Source organism: Eleginops maclovinus, chromosome 4 (genome assembly GCF_036324505.1).
Source record: "Eleginops maclovinus isolate JMC-PN-2008 ecotype Puerto Natales chromosome 4, JC_Emac_rtc_rv5, whole genome shotgun sequence".
Classification (NCBI taxonomy): Eukaryota; Metazoa; Chordata; class Actinopteri; order Perciformes; family Eleginopidae; genus Eleginops; species Eleginops maclovinus.
This window is the reverse complement of record NC_086352.1, coordinates 428,212-455,066: the sequence shown is the minus strand read 5'-3', so window position 1 is coordinate 455,066 and position 26,855 is coordinate 428,212. Positions and strand designations below refer to the sequence as shown.

The following is a 26,855-nucleotide window of genomic DNA, read 5'->3' as shown; positions in this document are numbered from 1 at the left end:
GGCTGTACTCATTCTGCATCGCTCTTATTTGAGTAAAAGTGAAACATGTGTAATCTAAGATATATGATTAACCTCACTTTCATGTTAGAAGTTAAACACGTTATATTAAACTTGGGCTGGTCAACATTTTGGAAATTGTTTTTGTGTTCTGTCACTGACCGGCTCTGTCACATGCTGCAGCGCATACACACACACACGCATACACGTTCACATTCACACACATTCCTTGTTCCCTTCCGTTCTTGCATTGAGATATTGTTTAAAATGTTACTTTTCAAAGGGAGGGGGTACTCCTTTACACTGAGCACTGTTTTAAACATTCATTTCCAATGACTTTAAAGAAAAGGTACCGGTATTATAGAGTAATCATATATGTATATATTTATATATATACATATATAAATATATACATATATATATATATGTATTTATATATGTATATATATCTATATCTACATATATAAATACATATATATATATATGTATTTATATATATATATATATCTATATCTACATATATAAATACATATATATATATATGTATTTATATATGTATATGTATACATATATATATGTATTTATATATGTATATGTGTATATATATATATGTATATATACATATATATATGTATATATACATATATATATGTATATATACATATATATATGTATATATACATATATATATGTATATATACATATATATATGTATATATACATATATATATGTATATATACGTATATATGTATATATATGTATATGTATATATATATGTATTTATATATGTATATGTATATATATATATATATATATCCATGCAGCAGTGTTGCGCTGAGGAGGTGCTGGGTGAAGGAGAACCGCTCCTTGGCGGGCATCAGGATGGTATCACAAACCTGTGAAAGATGTACCATTATCTAAAAGTGGATTTTCAAAATAAGACGTCTTCCTCCTTAAAGTGTATTTTCTTTAAAACACACCGCTTCACGTTTAAGGTCGCGAGTGTGTGCGCATGGGCGTGCGCGTGCCCATGGCTCAGTGTGCGCGCCTGTTGCCTCCTCAGTGGACAGAGAGGAAGAGGAGGAGGAAGAGGAAGATCTTCTTTCTCATCGATCTGCGATGATCGATCCGTGCAGCCAATCAACTAAGCGGAGCTGCAGGTTCTAGTTCCGGATCATGTGACCGCAGGTTCCAGTCCCGGAGCAGCTGCAGGTACGAGCCAGTCTACGGTAGGAACCGGACTCTGAAAGTTCATCATTTTAATGTGTGTGCACCGGAGCGGGACCGAGCTGCGCGTGCACATAGCTACTGTTTAATTCGGCTTCAGGTAGAACTCTTAATTCACCTTTAATGAGATATTAATTTATCTCTTGTTGGTCGTTAGCGCGCGGGGCTGAGGGCTGCTGTTGGTCCATAGCGCGCGGAGCTGAGGGCTCCTATTGGTCCTTAGCGGGCGGGGCTGAGGGCTGCTGTTGGTCGTTAGCGCGCGGAGCTGCCTCTCTGATGTTTAAATTCTCCAACAGTCTTTTAGTCTGTGATGAAACACAAAGGAAGTTCAGTTTGTCATTAGTGTTGTTATTATGTGCTGTCCACACCCAGCGCCACGTGCCTCTGCGAAACACAGTGTGCGTGTGTGCAGAAAGCTGAACTTGCTGATGGTGAAACTTGGTAACCATGGTAACTCATTAGCATCATTAGGAAGCCTCCCTTGGTTTTACCTGGTGTTTTACCTGTGAATATAGACACAGCAGCCTCAGAGGCAGACCCTGAGAGGACCCTGGCCGCAGGATCTCTGTTTGCGTCGATGTTTTTATTATTTCAGCTGATTTGTATTTTAATATTCTCAGTCCTGTAGTTTGATGGATCAGTCACCAGGAGTCTGTGTGCTGTTTAAACTCATCCTGCAGTCGGGTGGTACTTTGTGCGCAGCGTGTTTCTGAGGGACTCTAGATAGCGTGGCACACATTACAAAGGGTCTCACTGATATAACAACACGTCCTGCTGTGGCTTCAGTCTGTGTGTTCATGTATTTGATAACATCTACACAGCTCACATGCGCTGTGTTGGTCAGCCTCAGGACCGCCCGGGCCCCTCTGAAGTGGGCCTCACATAATAATATTATACCTTCATATTTTACTACAGTATAGTTTCATTTCTACTCAATTATGTCATATAAAACCTAGTATTATTTTATGTGTAGATATTTTAATAATGACTTATATTTGTACTTCATATTTATGTCTCAAGTGTACCGCCTGTAAAGACTACAGTACCCATGAGCCTAGCGGGTGTTGCTATGGAGACCGCTCGTCAGTTACATCATATTCAGAATGAAACTCAGAGCTTTGATCTCACTGCTGCCCGGCAACAGAGTGTGCTGTTCTGCGATTGGACGGCTCTGGGAGCATTGCACTCTGGGACATGTAGTTTGACTCCTGTCTGTTCAAACGTTTTATTATTTAATAAGAAATGATGACCCAATCTGTTTGTGTCTGACTCCGCCCACTCATTTGTGATGTCAGCCGGATGCCACCAGTCTCTCTCACACACACACACACACACACACACACACACACACACACACACACACACACACACACACACACACACACACACACACACAGCAGCCTGAGGGTTGAAAGGTTATTGGTTACTCGAGTGGAGCTCTCAGCCAATCAGAGGCGAGCACTAAGAGTTAGGATTGTCTACATTGTTGCCATGCGGAGAATCTGCAGCCTGACCTACATTCATATCTCTCACACACACATACACACACACACACACACACACACACACACACACACACACACACACACACACACACACACACACACACACACAGTTGTGAGCAGTGGCGGCTGGTTGGTTTTCTTTCTAGGTAGGGCTGTGCCACATGTAATCAATTTAAGCAAACATCCCAGTATGACTTAATGCAAAAACCAGGGCTTTTCAGTGTTAATTTAACAGTGTTACATTGGAATGCCTCCATAAACAATTGAAGCATTTGAGACTGAGGACTATGAACAACAACTTAAAAACAATGGCATTAGCCATACTGGTGAGAAAACGTGCATGATTTTTTACAGTTTATTTGTAGAGGAACTTTGCTCTTCTGTCCTTCCTTGTGGCAAACCTCTCAATGACCTTCTTATTCAATTCAGGAATGTCCCTGACATGTTTGTTCTCCATGGAGAGCATAGCCAGAGCGTTGAGGCGATCCGGTGTCATGGTGTTTCTCAGGAAGGTCTCGATCCTCTTCAAAGTAGAGAAGCAGCTCTCAGATTCAGCTGTTGTCATGGGTGTGGTGATGAGGCTCCGGAGAAGACTGACAGTCTCTGTGAAAGTGCTCTGAAGGTTGTTCTCCATGAAAACTGGAAAAGAGACACTGCACCACTGCAAGCATTGAACTCACTGTTATCACAGAGGAGGGACAGTTCTGTTTTGAGCTTGGCCTTGTTCAACACGGGGTACGTCTGCACTGTCGTTTCAAGTGCTGCTTCAGGGAACTTCACACTGTGTTGTGGGAACATCTCTCCATGCAGCAGTGTTGCGCTGAGGAGGTGCTGGGTGAAGGAGAACCGCTCCTTGGCGGGCATCAGGATGGTATCACAAACCTGTAAAAGATGTACCATTATCTAAAATTGCAATAAAGCTGTGAAAGGGATGCTGAACAAATGCCTATTTCCAAGTCCAGTATATGACTACTAAGGTTGTAACAGCACTACTCCTGATTGTACTTCATAGCATGTTTCCATCTCCTGATCTTTCACTCTCTATTGGTTTCCACAAGAAAGCAAGGTTTAGAGTGGCATTTCAATAAAGACACCACATATGTTCTGTGACATGTGAGGATGCCTTGTCCTTTTTGTAACTGCTCTGACAAACCTGGAATCTACAAAAATAGTACCGTAATTTCCGGACTATAAGCCGCTACTTTTTGCACAAGCTTTGAACCCTGCGGCTTTGTTATTTCAAACTGTGTTTATTAACTACTTTACCTGCATTATTATCCACATCTGAGAGTCTCTTCTCTTTCCTTTTTAAATACTAAAACAAATATAAATGTGATGCATGATATTCATCACTTTGATGTAGGGCTGCAACTAACGATTATTTTAGTAGTCGACTAGTCAGTAGATAATTTTTTTGATTAGTCGACGATTAACCCTCGCATTCCACCGTTGACATTGGCCTGATGTCGTAGACCAGCATGTTTAGAACGCTGTCAGTGAGGAGTCGGTCCATTTGAGGGGTGCAGACGCCTCTACGCAGGACGAAGTCATCCACACGCCTTTGCTGTGAACTTCTAAAATGGCAAAATGAAAATAGAAAACTATGAGGCATAGTTATTGTAGACTTACATTAATCAATTCTATTGATTTTATCTGACAAATGAATGATTTATAATCAGTGATGTTTACACTCATTATCTACGGTATGTATCTATCTTCCTATCTATTTAGCATACGTGCAGTCATGCAGAGCTAAGTAAAGTTAGGTAGGCGAGGTGACCGTGTGAATTTACAACGTTAACATGAGGGAAGAGGGACACTTCAGAACCGGAAGCAGTAAAATGCTTATCCACAGCATACAAAATGAGGGTGGGTTTCCAACTCTATTGCAATTTCATTTGCGTGTGTTCTAATGAGTCATGAGTTAAATGCCTAGGTTGCTTAAATAATACGACGTGTCGACAACCAAATTTGGCGTCGAACAATGACTCGTCGATTAGTTGTTGCAGCTTAACTTTGATGACACGGCACATTTAGACTGTTGGAAGTGAGGAACTGCTGTTTTCTAAAAACTTTGTCAGCCAGTTATTTACCCGAGTGTTTGCATGCTGTCTGTGAACTTCTGGACAAGTCCTTTAATCAAGACGGGGTCGATGGTCCTCTTCTGCAGCTGGTTGAATAGCATGTCCACATGTGGCATGATCCTGTGGAACAATTCCAGGAAAAAACAGAAAGCCTCGTCTTCAAGCATCCTCACAAAGCCCCCAGCCTCTAGGACAGTTACAGGGTCAAAGCTCACAGAGTCCTCCCTGATGGTCTGGAAACACTTGAGCAGGTCATCCGTTTGTTCGTACAGTGTTTATTGTGGAAGTTCCACCGTGTTGTAGAAGCTCTGGGGAGTCTGTGCGACACCACTTGGTCGAGCACTGCGGTTCGCTTTGGTGACCTGGAGAAGAAGGCAGAAAATCCACCAATGTCTGCAAAGAAAGTGCAGATCCTGGGGATGTGTGATGCTGCCTGCTGCATTATGAGGTTCAGCTGATGCGCATAGCAGTGCACGTAGTGTGCATTCCCGTACACATCCATTACCTTACGCTGCATTCCGATGTAGCGTAGCACAAGCACCAGCTGGCAGTAGGTGGATACGTCCGTCGGCTTGAATGGCGATAAAATCCGCGCTGTTTACCTCCTGCAGAATGTAATCCCTCAGCACCGACAACATGCTGTCCAACAGCTCGTTTTGTACCGTCTTTGACGTGCCTTTAACACGGTGGCGGTCTTCAAGTGCTCCTCCAGCACAGTGTCCAGGGAGGAAACTAAATCCACCAATCCCCTTAAAATACCAGGGTTGACTGAAGATTCTGTCTCGTCATGCCCACACAAAGCCAACTCAAAAGCACCACAACACTTGACACAATGGATTATTTTGCCTAAAATATGCCAGGTTTTATCCACCTCCTCAGTGTGTTTCCTCACAAATCCTGTGGCCGTCGTGCAGCTGCATAGCAATGTTCGCTGTGCCTAGCATGGCTAGCTTCATAGAATTGTCCATGTGTGCCCTGGTGTTCTCATGCTTCCTCACTTTCTCAGACAGGTGCTTCATATCCCTCTCTCCAGTTGCTGTCCATGCTACATCTGTCCCCCTCTTTCTTGTGTACCAGCTACGAGAGAAACCTCACATATACGGCTTCCCTTTGTCACTAGCCTGCTGTTTGATGGCGATATCAGTTTGATCTGGGCCCAGCTCTTTCACCTGAAGTTTGTCCGCCAAACTTCTTCTCTCAAACGGCTCTTGAATGAGAGATTTCACCAAGTTAGGGACCGGGTTGAGTCTTGGGGTAGTGTTCAGGCTCGCCATTGTTGTCGTAGTTAAATGGCGCCTACAGTGTCTGGTCCTGAGCTTCAGGAGCCTCTTTATACATTTATGGCCTGGGGCTATTCTGAAACAGCCCCTCCGGAAGAAGTTTTGATGAAGCTGATTCGCTACATTTTATGACAGACGTTCATATCTTGAATCAGCAATTGGCTAACCTGCAACAGACCCACCCCCGTGGGGCGGTTTCTCTTTAGCCCCAGCACAGTTTTTCAGTCATACAGTGTACTAGGAGAAGCATATATGTTACCCAAATTATATTAAATCATGTTTTACACATGTTTCTGTTTCTGGTGCATTCCATATTTTTAACACACAGATATTGACAATTTATATAATCAATTATTTGTATTTTTATTATTAATAATAATGTTTGTGCGTGTGGTTTAGGGAGGGCGGCACCCCATCTCCCTCTATGGGCCAGCCGCCACTGGTTGTGAGTGTGTTTGGCTCAAAGGCACAGAGGCAGCATCAATTCTTAATGTGTTCCCATTTCTGTCACGTGTGTGTGTGTGTGTGTGTGTGTGTGTGTGTGTGTGTGTGTGTGTGTGTGTGTGTGTGTGTGTGTGTGTGTGTGTGTGTGTGTGTGTGTGTGTGTGTGTGTGTGTGTGTGTGTGTGTGTGTGTGTGTGTGTGTGTGTGTGTGTGTGTGTGTGTGTGTGCGTGTGTGTGTTTTGTCCTGCTAATGTCAGCAGTGAGACAGTGTGTCTCACCTCTCCACAGGAGGACAGAGAATAGCTCCGCCAGTTCTCCTTATCTTATTCTTAATAAATCACCTGAAAAGTATTTTATTCTTCATTTGAAAGTTAAGAAGCTGCAGTTTGTTGAGTTTAAAGAAAAGGATTATTATATTACATTATGTTTTACTACATTTATACCAATGTTTTTGCTGCTTAAGTTAAACAGCATCTATATTTCAAAATAAGAGATCTGATATGTTTCAAAATAAAGCAGCTACATGAGTTAAGTGGATCTCATTTGGCTCTGCTTTCCAACAACATCATCTTAATATCATCGAGGTCTAACTGCTGAAAGGGTTTTATTTTCACAGCAGTCCGAGTAAGATAAGAGCAGACCTTTTATTTTGGAATCCTGTAGCAGATGTGACGTGTTGAACACAGGTAACTTGACGGAGAGTCTGGTGAGCTCAGAGAGCCGCTGCAGCAGAAACAGAAACACCTGGACCTGTTGTTCAACAATAACAAGGGATATCTTCATACTGTATCCCGGGTTCATCCTCACTGTATCCCGGGTTCATCCTCACTTTATCCCGGATTTATCCTCATTTCATCCTCACTTTATCCCGGGTTTATCCTCATTTCATCCTCACTTTATCCCGGGTTCATCCTCATTTCATCCTCACTTTATCCCGGGTTCATCTTCACTTTATCCCGGGTTTATCCTCATTTCATCCTCACTTTATCCCGGGTTTATCCTCACTTTATCCCGGGTTTATCCTCATTTCATCCTCACTTTATCCCGGGTTCATCCTCATTTCATCCTCACTTTATCCTCATTTCATCCTCACTGTATCCCGGGTTCATCCTCACTTTATCCCGGGTTTATCCTCATTTCATCCTCACTTTATCCCGGGTTCATCCTCACTTTATCCCGGGTTTATCCTCATTTCATCCTCACTTTATCCCGGGTTCATCCTCATTTCATCCTCACTTTATCCCGGGTTTATCCTCATTTCATCCTCACTTTATCCCGGGTTCATCCTCACTTTATCCCGGGTTTATCCTCATTTCATCCTCACTTTATCCCGGGTTCATCTTCACTTTATCCCGGGTTTATCTTCATTTCATCCTCACTTTATCCCGGGTTCATCCTCACTTTATCCCGGGTTTATCCTCATTTCATCCTCACTTTATCCCGGGTTTATCCTCACTTTATCCCGGGTTTATCCTCATTTCATCCTCACTTTATCCCGGGTTCATCCTCATTTCATCCTCACTTTATCCTCATTTCATCCTCACTGTATCCCGGGTTCATCCTCACTTTATCCCGGGTTTATCCTCATTTCATCCTCACTTTATCCCGGGTTCATCCTCATTTCATCCTCACTTTATCCCGGGTTCATCTTCACTTTATCCCGGGTTTATCTTCATTTCATCCCGGGTTCATCCTCACTTTATCCCGGGTTCATCCTCATTTCATCCTCACTTTATCCCGGGTTCATCCTCATTTCATCCTCACTTTATCCTCATTTCATCCTCACTGTATCCCGGGTTCATCCTCACTTTATCCCGGGTTTATCCTCATTTCATCCTCACTTTATCCCGGGTTCATCCTCATTTCATCCTCACTTTATCCCGGGTTCATCCTCACTTTATCCCGGGTTCATCCTCACTTTATCCCGGGTTCATCCTCACTTTATCCCGGGTTTATCCTCATTTCATCCTCACTTTATCCCGGGTTCATCCTCATTTCATCCTCACTTTATCCCGGGTTCATCTTCACTTTATCCCGGGTTTATCTTCATTTCATCCTCACTTTATCCCGGGTTCATCCTCACTTTATCCCGGGTTCATCCTCACTTTATCCCGGGTTCATCCTCACTTTATCCCGGGTTCATCCTCACTTTATCCCAGGTTTATCCTCATTTCATCCTCACTTTATCCCGGGTTCATCCTCACTTTATCCCGGGTTCATCCTCACTTTATCCCGGGTTCATCCTCACTTTATCCCGGGTTTATCTTCATTTCATCCTCACTGTATCCCGGGTTCGTCCTCACTTTATCCCGGGTTTATCCTCATTTCATCCTCACTTTATCCCGGGTTCATCCTCATTTCACCCTCACTTTATCCCGGGTTCATCTTCACTTTATCCCGGGTTTATCCTCATTTCATCCTCACTTTATCCCGGGTTCATCCTCATTTCATCCCAGGTTCATCCTCACTTTATCCCGGGTTCATCTTCACTTTATCCCGGGTTTATCCTCATTTCATCCCGGGTTCATCCTCACTTTATCCCGGGTTCATCCTCACTTTATCCCGGGTTCATCCTCACTTTATCCCGGGTTTATCTTCATTTCATCCTTACTGTATCCCGGGTTCGTCCTCACTTTATCCCGGGTTTATCCTCATTTCATCCTCACTTTATCCCGAGTTCATCCTCACGGTTTCATCCTCACTTTATCCCGGGTTTATCCTCACTTTATCCCGGGTTCCTCCTCACTTTATCCCGGGTTCATCCTCACTTTTTCCCGGGTTCATCCTCACTTTATCCCGGGTTTATCCTCACTTTATCCCGGGTTTATCTTCATTTCATCCTCACTTTATCCCGGGTTCATCCTCACTTTATCCCGGGTTCATCCTCACTTTATCCCGGGTTCATCCTCACTTTTTCCCGGGTTCATCCTCACTTTATCCCGGGTTTATCCTCATTTCATCCTCACTTTATCCTGGGTTCATCCTCACTTTATCCCGGGTTCATCCTCACTTTATCCCGGGTTTATCTTCATTTCATCCTCACTTTATCCCGGGTTCATCCTCACTTTATCCCGGGTTCATCCTCACTTTATCCCGGGTTCATCCTCACTTCATCCTCACTTTATCCCGGGTTCATCCTCACTTCATCCTCACTTTATCCCGGGTTCATCCTCACTTTTTCCCGGGTTCATCCTCACTTTATCCCGGGTTCATCCTCACTTTATCCCGGGTTCATCCTCATTTCATCCTCACTTTATCCCGAGTTCATCCTCACTTTATCCCGGGTTCATCCTCATTTCATCCTCACTTTATCCCGAGTTCATCCTCACTTTATCCCGGGTTCATCCTCACTTTATCCCGGGTTCATCCTCATTTCATACTCACTTTATCCCGAGTTCATCCTCACTTTATCCCGGGTTCATCCTCATTTCATACTCACTTTATCCCGAGTTCATCCTCACTTTATCCCGGGTTCATCCTCATTTCATCCTCACTTTATCCCGAGTTCATCCTCACTTTATCCCGGGTTTATCCTCACTTTATCCCGGGTTCATCCTCACTTCATCCTCACTTTATCCCGGGTTCATCCTCACTTTATCCCGGGTTTATCCTCACTTTATCCCGGGTTCATCCTCACTTCATCCTCACTTTATCCCGGGTTTATCCCGGGTTTATCCTCACTTTATCCCGGGTTAACCCTGCTTGCCTCCGGCTCTTCTCTGCAGGTATTTAACCCGAGCTGCTCACTGTGTCTATAGAACATATATTTTACTTTATCAATTATTAATGTGTTTGATTTCCCTGCAGGTTTAAATCCGGCCCTGTTGACAGCTCAGGCTCAGTTCGATATTCAAAAACTAAAAAATCAGTTAAACACGAGTTCTTTATTTATCAAACTGACTCCGGATCAGTGAGCACAGACTCGTTATTAAACCCTCTGCAGAGGACAGAGACCGAGGACAGAGACAGAGGACAGAAGACAGAGACAGAGGACAGAGACAGGACAGAGGACAGAAACAGAGAAAGAGGACAGAGACAGGACAGAGACTGAGGACAGAGACAGAGGACAGAGACAGGACAGAGGACAGAGACAGAGGACAGAGAAAGAGGACAGAGACAGGACAGAGGACAGAGACTGAAGACAGAAACAGAGGACAGAGACATAGGACAGAGGACAGAGACAGAGGACAGAGACAGGACAGAGGACAGAAACAGAGAAAGAGGACAGAAACAGAGGACAGAAGACAGAGACAGAGACAGGACAGAGACATAGGACAGAGACAGAGGACAGCTCTGTGTTCAACAGAGGGACACCTGTAATATCATTATGGGATATATGAAAGGTCTTCATGACTCCCTGTCCTCTGACTGCAGAGATAAGATACAAGCAATATCCAAAACTCTCTCTCACACACACACACACACACTGCAGGTGCTGAAAGCTAAAGACAATACAGGGTTTAACTATTCGTGTGTGTGTGTGTGTGTGTGTGTGTGTGTGTGTGTGTGGGAACCAACTTTCCTTTTTTTTGCTCGTTTCCTTCTTCCTGTCTCCTGCTGGGCTCACTTCCTATTCTCAGGGTCGTTCTCTCAGTCAGAAACTAAACTTCACACACACACACACAAACAAACACCTAATCAGGATGAAAACTTCGTATCTAACTTTTCATCGCCTCATGATGTCACTTCCTGTTTTATCTGTGTTTATTATTTCACTTAAAATATTACAGCAGCCAATGAGAGAGCAGCATCTCACCTGTTGACTGTCTGAGCTGCAGACAGGCAGACCACGGATAAGACTGTGTGTGTGTGTGTGTGTGTGTGTGTGTGTCAGGCCTGTCTGTACTGGTTCTGCATTCTTCAGAGGATCAGAAATCAGTCAGAGAGGATGAATCTCACTTCCCTGCAGTTTGGCCTCCACAGGATTCAGAAAATATTTCTCACACACACATCAGCTCACAGTGTGTGTGTGAGTACTGAGTGTGTTTTTTAAACTCTTCACAGAGCTTCATACTTTCTCTTCATCATCTCCTTCACACACCATCCTGCTGACAGCAACACTCAGAGCACCAGATGTGGATTAATCCGCTGCTGAAAGTAGTCCCTGACAGTTTTCCCTTCTGTTGATGAACCAGTGATCAGCTGATGAGGCCTCTGTGTTCCTGTCTTCTGATTGGTCTTCCTCTTCTCTTCTGTTGTTCTCATCAGGTCAGAGGTTTTGAAGACGGTAAACTCCCTCTGCAGGCCAGCCGGGGAACTGCAGCTAGCAGCTAACAGTTAGCAGCTAACAGCTGTGAACTGTTAGAGCGCTTATGAACCCGGTCACCAGGTGAGGTCATTGATGACTCAAACAGCTGTTCACGTTGTTCTAAGGGAACAATAAAGTTTAATTGAATGTGCTGTAGGTGAGAGAGTGTGTGGCGGGGCGAGCAGGAGTTCAGCAGGGAGGACAGAGGGGGAGGGGTCACATGGGAAACCCCGGCATGGAGATCAAAGGTCAACTCATCTCTGGTGAGGAATCATGTTCATAATCATAACAACATGTAATCCATTACTCTCAGGACCCTGTAGCAACATGTAATCTATTACTCTCAGCACCCTGTAGCAACATGTAATCTATTACTCTCAGCACCCTGTAGCAACATGTAATCTATTACTCTCAGCACCCTGTAGCAACATGTAATCTATTACTCTCAGGACCCTGTAGCAACATGTAATCTATTACTCTCATCTATTACTCTCAGGACCCTGTAGCAACGTGTAATCTATTACTCTCAGCACCCTGTAGCAACATGTAATCTATTACTCTCAGGACCCTGTAGCAACGTGTACTCTCAGGACCCTGTAGCAACATGTAATCTATTACTCTCAGGACCCTGTAGCAACGTGTACTCTCAGGACCCTGTAGCAACATGTAATCTATTACTCTCAGGACCCTGTAGCAACGTGTACTCTCAGGACCCTGTAGCAACATGTAATCTATTACTCTCAGGACCCTGTAGTTGTGTGTTATCTGTTATCTGTACAGAGCCCCTCACCTGTGCGGACAGGAAGCAGCGGCAGCGAATGGCGGAGCTGCATGAGAGGAGGCGGAGCCTACAGGCGCTGCTGGGCTCACGATTGGCCGAGCTGAGATGCATCTGTCTGCAGGAGGCGGTGAGTCAGAGCCTGAAGCTGCAGGAGACTCAGACTGATGGACATGATGGTAAAGGTGTTTTTTGCGCTCTCATTGGTCAGGAGCTGACAGGTGCCGTGCCCAGAGATTTCCCCCTGCAGGCGGGGGAGAGACCCCCCTGTGTCCGGAGGAGGGGGGGGGTGTCTCGCCAGGGAAACAGGAAGGCTCGATCCGAGGTGAGTCGTGTGACCTCAAACTGAAGGCCTGCCAAGTTAGGACATGAGCTGATAATCCATTTTCCATTTTTACTTTTCTACATTTAAAAAACTTTTAAAACATATTTTTGAGAACTTTTTAAGACATATTTTGGAATCTTTATTCACATTTTTTGGTACTTTTTTTGACCTATTTAAATATTTGATATTCATCAGAAACAGTTGAGCAGTCAGCTGACCTGTGTGTGTTTCAGGAGGAAAACTCTCAGCGCTCCAAACTGAAGAAGACTTTATTCAGTGCAGCACTGAGGAAACACAGCGAGTCCGACAACACACACCACGGGAAGAGGACAGTACACAGAGGCTGCCACACAGGTACACACACACACACACACACACACACACACACACACACACACACACACACACACAGCTAGCAGGAAATTAGAAATCATTGTTTCTGGAAACCTGTATCTTCCTGCCATTATTCTGAAATTATGATTGTGTGTGTGTGTTTGTGTCAAGATGACACAGTGAGGTCAGAAAGCAGCTCCACGTCAGGCTCTACAGGACTGGATAACGGTAACACTTACCCAAAAATGTAATTAGCATAGCAACCTTTTATTTAAAGTTTTATTATTTATTACAAAATAATCTTTACCTCTCAGACGAGGCTGTGATTCGCCTCCCGCTGCTCAACACTCATGGGGAAACTCTCTACCAGAACAAAACCAGGAGCTCTCGACACAGGTACACACAAACACACACACACACAATCACAGTTAGCTCTCAGTTAACAGTTAGCAGTTAGCTCTCAGGTAGCTCTCAGTTAGCAGTTAGCTCTCAGTTAATAGTTAGCTCTCAGTTAACAGTTAGCTCAGTTAGCTCTCAGTTAATAGTTAGCTCTCAGTTAGCAGTTAGCTCTCAGTTAATAGTTATCTCTCAGTTAACAGTTAGCAGTTAGCTCTCAGTTAGCTCTCAGTTAATAGTTAGCTCTCAGTTAGCAGTTAGCTCTCAGTTAATAGTTAGCTCTCAGTTAGCAGTTAGCTCTCAGTTAATAGTTAGCTCTCAGTTAACAGTTAGCAGTTAGCTCTCAGTTAGCTCTCAGTTAATAGTTAGCTCTCAGTTAGCAGTTAGCTCTCAGTTAATAGTTAGCTCTCAGTTAACAGTTAGCAGTTAGCTCTCAGTTAGCTCTCAGTTAATAGTTAGCTCTCAGTTAGCAGTTAGCTCTCAGTTAGCTCTCAGTTAATAGTTAGCTCTCAGTTAGCAGTTAGCTCTCAGTTAGCTCTCAGTTAATAGTTAGCTCTCAGTTAGCTCTCAGTTAATAGTTAGCTCTCAGTTAGCAGTTATCTCTTAGTTAGCTCTCAGTTAATAGTTAGCTCTCAGTTAGCAGTTAGCGCTCAGTTAGCAGTTAGCTCTCAGTTAACAGTTAGCTCTCAGCTAGCTCTCAGTTCATAGTTAGCTCTCAGATAGCAGTTAGCTGTCAGTTAGCGGTTAGCTCAGTTAATAGTTAGCTCTTAGCTAGTGGTTAGCTCTCACTAACTCTCCTCTTATTGTTTTCAGGGCGGAGCTTCATGCCCCCCCTCAAAAGCCCCTCTCTCCCTCTCATCCGCCCCCCCTCCATCCCCCCCCGCCGCCCCCCCGTCACTCTCAGGACTCTCCAGAGGGGGAGGGGGGTTTGCGGGGGAGTCACAGCTCTGACGGACTGCTGGAGCGCCTCGCCCCTCCAGAGCAAGAGGCATTGTGGGTAAACGGGGGGTCCAGAGGGAGGGGGAGTAACGGTCTCAGTGAAGGGGTGAGGGAGAGAGGGGGAGGTTACAGCGAGGAGCTGTTGGACTACGTGTGGGGCAAACAGCAGCGGCCAATCACAGCGCAGCAGCTGTACGGAGCCCCGCCCACTTACCGCCATCACCACGGTGACCAGCGCCGAGTCAAAGTGACCCGTACAAAGTCCTGCGGGCCCTTCCTCTCCCCCGATACCCACAATACACCTCTGCCCGCCATCCAGCCTGACCCCCATCCTCACCTGCTGCCCCCCCAACCCCCGCAGACACCCCCCGACGCTCAGCTGGAGGATGCCACCCGCAGCCTTCATAAAGCACTCGCTCTGGAGGGTAAGCCCCGCCCACTTCCTGTACACTATCAACAGTGACACTCAGGGGTGTCCAAACTACGTCCCGGGGGCCAAATGCGGCCCGCAGGCCATTTTGAATCGGCCCTCAGCAAATTCTAAAAGTATCATGCAATATGGCCCACAAATTTAACTTTTGCTTGTCTTCTATTGTACTTCTCAAATATATATGTTAAAATATATTAATGAGCCCAATTTTCAAATAAATTCAGTCATTTAGGATGTAAAACATTTTCTAACAAATCTTAGTTGATAAAAAAAACCCAATAACTTATTTCTATAACCAACTTGAAATTCATATTCACTGTTATTATCAGCACTCTGAGGCTTCTGTTTTAAGGGATGAGCTGCAACAGAATAAATGAACCCTGAAGACAGACGGGATGTAGGCTGTTCTTTCTGAACGTGTTTTAAAGTATTGCGCATTATTCACCTACATTTGATTTGTTTTGCTAACTTATAACTGAACTTATGAGGTGATATTCACCTGTAGAAGTGGCCCTCTGTGAAAAATGTTTGGACACCCCTGCTCTAAAGGGAAACACACCTGAAACTAAAATTAAAACTAACACCTGAAACTAAAACTCACACCTGGAATTAAAACTAACACCTGAAACTAAAATTAAAACTAACACCTGAAACTAAAACTCACACCTGGAATTAAAACTAACACCTGAAACTAAACTAATACCTGAAACTAAAATTAAAACTCACACCTGGAATTAAAACTAACACCTGAAACTAAACTAATACCTGAAACTAAAATTAAAACTCACACCTGGAATTAAAACTAACACCTGAAACTAAACTAACACCACTAAACTCACACCTGAAACTAAACTAACACCTGAAACTAAACTAACACCTGAAATTAAACTAACACCTGAAACTAAACTCACACCTGAAACTAAACTAACACCTGAAACTAAACTAACACCTGAAACTAAACTAACACCTGAAACTAAAATTAAAACTCACACCTGAAATTAAACTAACACCTGAAACTAAACTAACACCTGAAACTAAAACTCACACCTGAAACTAAACTAACACCTGAAACTAAACTAACACCTGAAACTAAAATTAAAACTCACACCTGGAATTAAACTAACACCTGAAACTAAACTAACACCTGAAACTAAAACTCACACCTGAAACTAAACTAACACCTGAAACTAAAACTAACACCTGAAACTAAACTAACACCTGAAACTAAAATTAAAACTCACACCTGGAATTAAACTAACACCTGAAACTAAACTAACACCTGAAACTAAAACTCACACCTGGAATTAAACTAACACCTGAAACTAAACTAACACCTGAAACTAAAACTCACACCTGAAACTAAACTAACACCTGGAATTAAAACTAACACCTGAAACTAAACTTAAAACTCACACCTGAAACTAAAACTCACACCTGAAACTAAACTAACACCTGGAATTAAAACTAACACCTGAAACTAAACTTAAAACTCACACCTGAAACTAAAACTCACACCTGAAACTAAACTAACACCTGAAACTAAAACTAACACCTGAAACTTAAATTAAAACTCACACCTGGAATTAAAACTAACACCTGAAACTAAACTAACACCTGAAACTAAAATTAAAACTAACACCTGAAACTAAACTAACACCTGAAACTAAAACTAAAACTAACACCTGAAACTAAAATTAAAACTAACACCTGGAATTAAAACTAACACCTGAAACTAAATTAACACCTGAAACTAAAATTAAAACTAACACCTGAAACTAAACTAACACCTGAAACTAACATTAAAACTAACTGTTCTCCTGTTCTCCTGTTCTCCTGTTCTCCTGTCCTCCTGTTCTCCTGTCCTGCTGTCCGCCTGTTCCCCTGTTCACCTGTCCTCCTGTTCACCTGTTCACCTGTCCTCCTGTTCACCTTTTCACCTGTTCTCCTGTTCTCATATCCACATGTTCTCTTGTTCTCCTGTCCACCTGTCCTCCTGTGCATCTGTTCTACTGTTCCCCTGTCTACCTGTCCACCTGTCCTCCTGTTCACCTGTTCTCCTGTCTTCATATCCACATGTTCACCTGTTCCCCTGTCCACCTGTCCTCCTGTTCACCTGTTCTCCGGTCTTCATATCCACATGTTCACCTGTTCTCATATCCACTTGTTCTCCTGTTCTTGTGTTCTCCTGTCCACCTGTCCACCTGTTCTCCTATTCTCCTATTCTCCTGTTGTCTTGTTCTCCTGTCCACCTGTCCACCTGTCCACCTGTTCACCTGTCCTCCTGTTCACCTGTTCTCCTGTTCACCTGTTCTCCTGTTCTCCTGTTCTCCTGTCCTCATTTTGTCCTGTCCTCCTCTTCTCCTCTTCACCTGTTCACCTGTTGTCCTGTTCTGTTGTCCTCCTGTTCTCCTGTTTCTCCAGTTCTCCTGTTCACCTGTCCACCTGCCCACCTGTTCTCCTCTTATCCTCTTCACCTGTTGTCCTCCTGTTCTCCTGTTTCTCCAGTTCTCCTGTTCACCTGCCCACCTGTTCACCTGTTCTCCTGTCCTCCTGTTGTCCTGTTCTCCTCTTCACCTGTTGTCCACCTGTTCTCCTGTTCTCTTGTTCTCCTTTTGTCCTGTTCTCCTCCTCTCCTCTTCACCTGTTCACCTGTTGTCCTGTTCTGTTGTCCACCTGTGCACCTGTTCTCATATCCACCTGTTCTCTTGTAGTCCTGTCCTCCTGTTCTCCAGTTCTCCTGTTCACCTGTCCACCTGCCCACCTATTCATCTGTTCTCCTGTTCTCCTGTCCTCCTGTCCTCCTGTTTCTCCAGTTCTCCTGTTCACCTGTCCACCTGTTCACCTGTCCTCCTGTTCACCTGTCCACCTGTTCTCTTGTTCTCCAGTTCTCATATCCACATGTTCACCTGTCCACCTGCCCACCTATTCACCTGTTCTCCTGTCCTCCTGTTCTCCTGTCCTCCTGTCCACCTGTTCTCCTGTTCTCTAGTTCTCATATCCACGTGTTCTCCTGTTCTCCTGTTCACCTGTTCTCCTGTTCTCCTGTTGTCTTGTTCTCCTGTTCACCTGTTCTCCTGTTCTCCTGTTGTCCTGTTCTCCTTTTGTCCTGTTCACCTGTTGTCTTGTTCTCCTCTTCTCCTGTTCACTTGTTGTCCTGTTCTGTTGTTCACCTGTTCTCCTGTTCTCTTGTTCTCCTTTTGTCCTGTTCTCCTCTTCACCTGTTCACATGTTGTCCTGTTCTGTTGTCCACCTGTACTCATATCCACCTGTTATGTTGTAGTCCTGTCCTCCTGTTCTCCTGTTCTCATATCCACATGTTCTCCTGTTCACCTGTTCTCCTGTTCTCATTTTGTCCTGTTCTCTTGTTCTCCTCTTCTCCTCTTCACCTGTTCACTTGTTGTCCTGTTCTGTTGTCCACCTGTTCTCCTGTTCTCCTTTTGTCCTGTTCTCCTCTTCACCTGTTCACATGTTGTCCTGTTCTGTTGTAGTCCTGTCCTCCTGTTCTCATGTTCTCCTGTTCTCCTGTCCTCCTGTTCTCCTGTTTCTCCAGTTCTCCTGCTCACCTGCCCACCTGTTCTCCTGTCCTCCTTTTGTCCTGTTCTCCTGTTCTCCTCTTCACCTGTTGTCCACCTGTTCTCCTGTTCTCCTTTTGTCCTGTTCTCCTCTTCACCTGTCCACCTGTTCACCTGTTCTCATATCCACCTGTTCTCTTGTAGTCCTGTCCTCCTGTTGTCCTGTTGTCCTGTCCTCCTGTTCTCCTGTTTCTCCAGTTTTCCTGTTCACCTGTCCACCTGCCCACCTATTCACCTGTTCTCCTGTCCTCCTGTTCTCCTGTCCTCCTGTTCTCCTGTTTTTCCAGTTCTCCTGTTCACCTGTCCACCTGTCCTCCTGTTCACCTGTCCACCTGTCCTCCTGTTCTCCTGTTCTCCAGTTCTCATATCCACATGTTCTCCTGTTCTCCTGTTGTCCTGTTGTCCTGTTGTCCTGTTCACCTGTTCTCCTGTTGTCCTGTTCTCCTGTTCTCCTGTTCTCCTTTTGTCCTGTTCTCCTGTTCTCCTCTTCACCTTTTCACCTGTTCACCTGTTTTCCTGTTCTGTTGTCCACCTGTTCTCCTGTTCTCCTTTTGTCCTGTTCTCCTCTTCACCTGTTCACATGTTGTCCTGTTCTGTTGTCTACCTGTTCTCATATCCACCTTTCCTGTTGTAGTCCTGTCCTCCTGTTCTCCTGTTCTCCTGTTCTCCTGTCCTCCTGTTCTCCTGTTTCTCCAGTTCTCCTGCTCACCTGCCCACCTGTTCTCCTGTCCTCCTTTTGTCCTGTTCTCCTGTTCTCCTCTTCACCTGTTGTCCACCTGTTCTCCTGTTCTCTTGTTCTCCTTTTGTCCTGTTCTCCTGTTCACCTGTCCACCTGTCCTCCTGTTCACCTGTCCACCTGTCCTCCTGCTCACCTGTTCTCCTGTTCTCCAGTTCTCATATCCACATGTTCTCCTGTTCTCCTGTTGTCCTGTTGTCCTGTTCACCTGTTCTCCTGTTGTCCTGTTCTGTTGTCCACCTGTTCTCCTGTTCTCTTGTTCTCCTTTTGTCCTGTTCTCCTGTTCTCCTCTTCACCTTTTCACCTGTTCTCATATCCACCTGTTCTATTGTAGTCCTGTCCTCCTGTTGTCCTGTTCACCTGTCCACCTGCCCACCTGTTCTCCTGTTCTCCAGTTCTCATATCCACATGTTCTCCTGTTCTCCTGTTGTCCTGTTGTCCTGTTCACCTGTTCTCCTGTTCTCCTGTTGTCCTGTTCTCCTTTTGTCATGTTCTCCTCTTCTCCTCTTCACCTGTTCACTTGTTGTCCTGTTCTGTTGTCCACCTGTTCTCATATCCACCTGTTCTATTGTAGTCCTGGCCTCCTGTTCTCTTGTTCTCCTTTTGTCCTGTTCTCCTCTTCACCTCTTCACCTGTTCACCTGTTGTCCTGTTCTGTTGTCCACCTGTTCTCATATCCACCTGTTCTATTGTAGTCCTGGCCTCCTGTTCTCCTCTTCACCTGTCCACCTGTTGTCCTGTTCTGTTGTCCACCTGTTCTCATATCCACCTGTTCTATTGTAGTCCTGGCCTCCTGTTCTCCTCTTCACCTGTTCACATGTTGTCCTGTTCTGTTGTCTACCTGTTCTCATATCCACCTGTTCTGTTGTAGTCCTGTCCTCCTGTTCTCCTGTTCTCCTGTCCTCCTGTTCTCCTGTTTCTCCAGTTCTCCTGCTCACCTGCCCACCTGTTCTCCTGTCCTCCTTTTGTCCTGTTCTCCTGTTCTCCTTTTCACCTGTTGTCCACCTGTTCTCCTGTTCTCTTGTTCTCCTTTTGTCCTGTTCTCCTCTTCACCTGTCCACCTGTTCACCTGTTCTCATATCCACCTGTTCTCTTGTAGTCCTGTCCTCCTGTTGTCCTGTTCTCCTGTCCTCCTGTTCTCCTGTTTCTCCAGTTTTCCTGTTCACCTGTCCACCTGCCCACCTATTCACCTGTTCTCCTGTCCTCCTGTCCTCCTGTCCTCCTGTTCTCCTGTTTTTCCAGTTCTCCTGTTCACCTGTCCACCTGTCCTCCTGTTCACCTGTCCACCTGTCCTCCTGTTCACCTGTTCTCCTGTTCTCCAGTTCTCATATCCACATGTTCTCCTGTTCTCCTGTTGTCCTGTTGTCCTGTTGTCCTGTTCACCTGTTCTCCTGTTGTCCTGTTCTGTTGTCCACCTGTTCTCCTGTTCTCTTGTTCTCCTTTTGTCCTGTTCTCCTCTTCACCTGTTCTCATATCCACCTGTTCTGTTGTAGTCCTGTCCTCCTGTTGTCCTGTTCACCTGTCCACCTGCCCACCTGTTCTCCTGTTCTCCAGTTCTCATATCCACATGTTCTCCTGTTCTCCTGTTGTCCTGTTGTCCTGTTCACCTGTTCTCCTGTTCTCCTGTTGTCCTGTTCTCCTTTTGTCATGTTCTCCTCTTCTCCTCTTCACCTGTTCACTTGTTGTCCTGTTCTGTTGTCCACCTGTTCTCTTGTTCTCCTTTTGTCCTGTTCTCCTCTTCACCTGTTCACCTGTTGTCCTGTTCTGTTGTCCACCTGTTCTCATATCCACCTGTTCTATTGTAGTCCTGGCCTCCTGTTCTCCTCTTCACCTGTCCACCTGTTGTCCTGTTCTGTTGTCCACCTGTTCTCATATCCACCTGTTCTGTTGTAGTCCTGTCCTCCTGTTGTCCTGTTCACCTGTCCACCTGCCCACCTGTTCTACTGTCCTCCTGTTCTCCTCTTCACCTGTTGTCCACCTCTTCTCCTGTTCTCTTGTTCTCCTTTTGTCCTGTTCTCCTCTTCTCCTCTTCACCTGTTCACCTGTTGTCCTGTTCTGTTGTCCACCTGTTCACCTGTTCTCATATCCACCTGTTGTCCTGTCTTCCTGTTCTCCTGTTTCTCCAGTTCTCCTGTTCACATGTCCACCTGTTCTCCTGTTCTCCTGTTCTCCTTTTGTCCTGTTCTCCTCTTCTCCTCTTCACCTGTTCACCTGTTGTCCCTGTTCTGTTGTCCACCTGTTCTCCTGTTCTCTTGTTCTCCTTTTGTCCTGTTCTCCTCTTCTCCTCTTCACCTGTTCTCTTGTAGTCCTGTCCTCCTGTTGTCCTGTTGTCCTATCCACCTGTTCTCCTGTCCTCCTGTTCTCCAGTTTTCCTGTTCACATGTCCACCTGTTCTCCTGTTGTCCTGTTCACCTGTTCTCCTGTTCTCCTGTTCTCCTGTTGTCCTGTTCTCCTGTTGTCCTGTTCACCTGTTCACCTGTTCACCTGTTCTCCTGTTGTCCTGTTCACCTGTTCTCCTGTTCTGTTGTCCTGTTCTCCTGTTCTCCTTTTGTCCTGTTCTCCTGTTCTCCTTTTGTCCTGTTCTCCTCTTCTCCTCTTCACCTGTTCACTTGTTGTCCTGTTCTGTTGTCCACCTGTTCTCTTGTTCTCCTTTTGTCCTGTTCTCCTCTTCTCCTCTGCTCCTCTTCACCTGTTCACTTGTTGTCCTGTTCTGTTGTCCACCTGTTCTCCTGTTCTCTTGTTCTCCTTTTGTCCTGTTCTCCTGTTCTCCTCTTCACCTGTTGTCCTGTTCTTTTGTCCACCTGTTCTCATATCCACCTGTTCTGTTGTAGTCCTGTCCTCCTGTTGTCCTGTTCTCCTGTCCACGTGTTGTCCTGTTCTCCTTTCCTCCTGTTCTCCTGTTTCTCCAGTTCTCCTGTTCACCTGTCCACCTGCCCACCTGTTCTCCTGTCCTCTTTTTGTCCTGTTCTCCTCTTCACCTGTTGTCCACCTGTTCTCCTGTTCTCTTGTTCTCCTTTTGTCCTCTTCTCCTCTTCACCTGCTCACCTGTTGTCCTGTTCTGTTGTCCACCTGTTCTCCTGTCCTCCTTTTGTCCTGTTCTCCTCTTCACCTGTTGTCCACCTGTCCTCCTGTTCTCTTGTTCTCCTTTTGTCCTGTTCTCCTCTTCTCCTCTTCACCTGCACACCTGTTCACCTGTTCTCATATCCACCTGTTCTCTTGTAGTCCTGTCCTCCTGTTGTCCTGTTCTCTTGTCCACCTGTTGTCCGGTTCTCCTGTCCTCCTGTTCTCCTGTTTCTCCAGTTCTCCTGTCCACCTGTCCACCTATTCACCTATTCACCTGTTCACCTGTCCACCTGCCCACCTGCCCACCTGCCCACCTGCCCACCTGTTCTCCTGTTTCTCCAGTTCTCCTGTCCACCTGTCCACCTGTCCACCTGCCCACCTGTTCACCTGTTCTCCTGTTCACCTGTTCTCCTGTCCTCCTGTTCTCCTGTTTCTCCAGTTCTCCTCTTCACCTGTCCACCTGCCCACCTGTTCTCCTGTTCACCTGTTCTTCTGTCCTCCTGTTGGTTAGCAGACAGCAGGAAGTGTCATTGCTACCTGCTTCACATTAACCTCCTCTCTTACCCGCTGTGTGATTGACAGGTCTGAGGGACTGGTACCTGAGGAACACCTTAGGCTCCACCCACGAGAACGAGGTGAAAGTGAATGGGGGGGTCACATGTCAGGCGGGAGGCCGGCGCAGGACGCACGGCATCATCCAGCAGTCGACCAATCAGAAGAAGACGCTGCCGCACTCAGCAACCTTCAGTGGACAGACGCTGCACACCAGGTAGGAAACAGGTACTGATCACCTGCACAGGTACTTCTCAGGTACTATAATTAACTGAGTACCCCCCTTCAGGTGTGCTGACTCTGCCCTCCTTCGGGCCCCCCACCCTCAGAAACAGGAAGGGCAGCCATCTCCTGGGACTTTAGTCTGACTCCTCCACCTACCCGGATGTAGAGGGGCGGAGACACGGACCAATCCCGTGCCGTTTCCCCAGGACAATCAGTATCAGAGCTGTAAGCCCTGCCCCGATGATGATGTCACTCACAGGATGATGATGTCACAGTCCAGGTGTTGCTGCTCAGCCCCCCAAGGGATTCTGGGTAAAACTCAGCTGCCATGTGAAAACTTTTTTACACTTTTCTAAGAGTTTAGAGAAAATCAGGGTTTTATACGCGGACAGAATCTCCAGCCGCCAACCGGAGGTTTAACAGATCAGGTGACACAGGTCAGGTGAACAGGTCAGGTGAACAGGTCAGGTGACAGGTCAGGTGATATTCAGGTATTCAGTCTCTGCACTAAATCACATGTTATCGTTACATTTATTAATGAGCTTGTTATGATCACTGAATATTACCTGCTGTATGAGTTCCAGCTACAGGTGTATGAAATTATTGGCTACAGCGCAGGTGCAGCTGCAGGTGGATCTGCAGGTGTATGTAATGATCTTTGTTTATTTTCTGTTTCTCCTGAATGTTTTCCTTAGAGGAACTTCCTGTCTGAGAGCAATAAGAGAGCAGCGACAATCAGGAGATTGAAACTCCTTTATACAGAGGACCCTGAACTCAACACTTTATTACTGGATGTTGTTTATGATGTCTCTGTGATGTGTTTTACTTTACCTGTAATCCTGAGAACACCCCCCCTCCAGTGGACCCTGTGGTCACATGACAGGCTGATTTAATTGCCCACAATGCACTGCACTATGTACTAAGACACCTGAACACAGTGAATGAATGAAACAGTGACTGTAATAATGGTGACTCTGACGGCAGATGAATATTTACCACCTCCAGAGACAGGAGTCTGAGGATGTGACGTCATGTGACCACAGTCCCAGCATGCACCTCTTTTAACTCACACCAAAGCAGAAACACACCAGGGGACGGAGGTGTGTTCAGGGACTCTTAACTCTGCAGCAGCTGTTCATGTTTCAGAGTCTTCTGTCATGTTGCTGTGGGGTATCACATGTAATCAGATTACAACTAGACCAGCCCTGACGACTGAACAAACATGTCATGGATTACATGTTTAAAATATGGCCTTTATCTCGTGATTACTCCACAAAGACTCAGAGCATCCGTTTATTAAAAATCGACTGCAGACGCTTCAGAGGTGAACGCTGAGTCATGTAATCCCTGACTGAACCGACTGAACCCGACTGAGCCTCTGTCTCTGTCTCTCTCTGCAATAAACAGGTTTAAAACGTTTGAAGAGAGAAACTGCTTCAGAATCTCAGAGACGTTTGAAAGACGCTGAAACCAAAATACAGAAGACACGAAGACATGAAAACATGAATCTGCTGCGCTGTCTTTGATCCGCCCCCTCAAGTCCACTGCTGTCTGCTGTGATGCGTTCAGGTGCGCACTGTACAGTGGGTCACTCTATAAAAACCCTTTTCTATGTCTTTGACTCTTTGGTCGTACTGTTCCCCTCTTCCTGTTGGATGTCTTCTGTAAATGATGACGGGCTGTCGACACGTTTTTAATAAAGCCTCTCTGCACTCTTTAATATATGAAGGTAAACAGTTTCAGTTTGTCCCACAGAGACTAAACGCCACACGATGTGAATACATGAACTACTGTTATTAAATATTTGCATTAAAACCTGAAAACTCAGAGAGCCCTTACAACTATCAATGAGTGGGAAGAAGTGATGAAATTAACTCATTTTATATTTCATAATTATCAATGATTATTAATGCATGTCTTTATCACTGTATTGCATCACTATCAATAATATAATAACCACATTTTATGTATTAAATGATTCAGTGTTTGTGTTTTTTCCCCAAGAAGTGAAAGTTCTGTTATAAACAAACATGTGATCGTTTACATTGTATTTAAAGGTTAACACTTGACAGATCCAACGGAAAGGGAGGAAGATATTAATATATGAAACTTTTCACCAGATGTTCTGTCCTGTGGGGGGGAAGACCAACCTTTAGTAACTTAAACAAGAGTCAGAAACTGCAGAAGGAAGGAGAGAGGAGGTGGGTCAGGGAGAACAGAGAAGGTGGTGAGAGTTGAGAGAAAGGAGGTGAGAGGCGAACAGAGAAAGAGTTACGAGGAAAGGAGGTTAGAGTTGAGAGGTGGGTATTGGGACGCGTCCTGCTCTCAGGTAAACAGCCTCTCTCTGTTAGACCGTAAACCCGGGTTAAAGTGTGTTTAACGTGGGCTAAATCTGTGTGCAGCAGGTTATCTCTGATTAGGGGACATACCGGGTCCGGTGTTAGGATAAAGCAGGGTCAACTTTATTAACTTTATAAACTCCGACAGACTTTGAACTCTCCTCCTCTGTTAGCTTAGCTCCGCTAGCATCGGCTCAGGAAACCGGGTTAAACTCAGCTAAGTCTGGGTTACACTGTTGGCCCGGGTTGGTACCAACTGCTACCGGGACCGGGATCAACCTGTGACGTCAGTCCCCCGTTATTAAACAGTAACCGTTAGCTCTGTCCGTTAGCCGCCCAGAGAGCGGTCTCTGTACATCCGGGTTCTGTCTGACTCTACAGTGGCTACAGCGTTGGGTCTCTTACAGTTACAGCGAACAGGTTTGATCCGGGTCACCTGAATAACTACGGTGATCCGGGTCCTCTGACTTCTAGAGGTGTGTTCATATGTTCCCATCATGTCATCTTAATGAATCCCTGGTTTAAAGTAAAACTGTAAATATAAACCTGTTGTCAGCTCGGAGGCTGTCAGTGATTTATTATCTGTAATGAAATATATCCTCTTTATTTTCTGATGCAAAGAAGGAATTATAAAGCGGTATTAAATATGTCAGTGTGGGCTGTTCTCCAGCAGAGGGTGCTCTGACACAACCATGGACTACACTGTCACTGTTACAGGAAATAACGTCACAAATAATAATCAGAATAAAATAATTAAAATACATTATTATTATTTATAATAATTAGAATAATAATGAAGATATTACTAACAATAATACGTTTTAATTAAACATCTAATTTTTTTTTTTTTTGTTCAGTTTCTTTTGTTTAAAGGTCCACTATTATGCTACTTTTCACATCCATAGAGGCTCACGGCTTAGGTTTGTTTAGGTCGGGTCGGAGCCTCTCCCCAGCTGGTTCTAGGTGCGCACTGTCTTAGGCTCGTTACGTCATCACAACAAACCACACAGGTGCATCGGCCATCTAAAGGCCCTGGTCTGTGTTGACAGTGTCATTCTGCCCACACCGCCAGCATCCAGAAGCAACACTCCCACATTCATGCTGCGGAATACCCGTTCCCTGAACAATAAAGCACCACTTATTCATGAGATCCTCAACGACAGGAAAATGGACTTTGTATGCCTAACGGAAAAATGGCAAAATCAACAAGACTTATTCACCCTCAACCAGCCCACACCCCCAGGCTATGTTTAGCTGCAGAAGCCCCGCTCCTTGGGTCGAGGTGGTGCGCTGGCTGTTACCCATCGAGCGGATATCCTGATAAAACAGCTCCCTGTTGTAAATACAACCTCATTTGAGTGTATTGCCTTTTCATTGGCTGGC

At 45.2% G+C, this 26,855-nt stretch overlaps 1 protein-coding gene and 1 long non-coding RNA gene across 10 annotated transcripts; one reads left to right on the top strand and one right to left on the bottom strand.

The window, feature by feature from the left end:
* The first annotated feature begins 888 nt into the window (after positions 1–888).
* ccdc120a (coiled-coil domain containing 120a) lies at positions 889–24,857 on the top strand. 9 transcript variants are annotated; one of them, XR_010165717.1, is made up of 12 exons: positions 896–1,227; positions 11,746–11,871; positions 11,948–12,048; positions 12,566–12,693; positions 12,775–12,888; positions 13,122–13,242; positions 13,393–13,449; positions 13,536–13,617; positions 14,431–14,981; positions 22,939–23,125; positions 23,198–23,445; positions 24,541–24,857. XR_010165717.1 is itself a non-coding variant. In XM_063882451.1 (11 exons), exons 3-11 carry the CDS (start codon positions 12,006–12,008, stop codon positions 24,599–24,601), a joined length of 1,344 nt encoding a protein of 447 aa, XP_063738521.1. In that variant the 5' UTR covers positions 889–1,227; positions 11,746–11,871; positions 11,948–12,005; the 3' UTR covers positions 24,602–24,857. The 9 variants fall into 9 exon arrangements, 7 of the variants coding, with proteins under 7 accessions (XP_063738521.1, XP_063738522.1, XP_063738517.1 ...); XR_010165716.1 differs by having other exon boundaries at positions 23,829–24,857; XM_063882451.1 differs by lacking the exon at positions 23,198–23,445 and having other exon boundaries at positions 889–1,227.
* On the bottom strand, positions 10,136–14,429 carry LOC134863770 (uncharacterized). Its single transcript, XR_010165718.1, has 3 exons — positions 13,107–14,429; positions 12,576–12,916; positions 10,136–11,905 (listed from the first exon to the last, which is right to left on the bottom strand). It is a non-coding gene; the product is annotated as an uncharacterized LOC134863770 (long non-coding RNA).
* Positions 24,858–26,855: the final 1,998 nt, after the last annotated feature.

Coding starts and splice junctions, on each gene's coding strand:
- ccdc120a (XM_063882447.1), top strand. CDS start 12,006: ATGGGAAACCCCGGCATGGAGATCAAAGGTCAACTCATCTCTG. Junction 12,049..12,565: donor CAAAGGTCAACTCATCTCTG/GTGAGGAATCAT, acceptor TTATCTGTACAG/AGCCCCTCACCTGTGCGGAC. Junction 13,243..13,392: donor ACACAGAGGCTGCCACACAG/GTACACACACAC, acceptor GTTTGTGTCAAG/ATGACACAGTGAGGTCAGAA.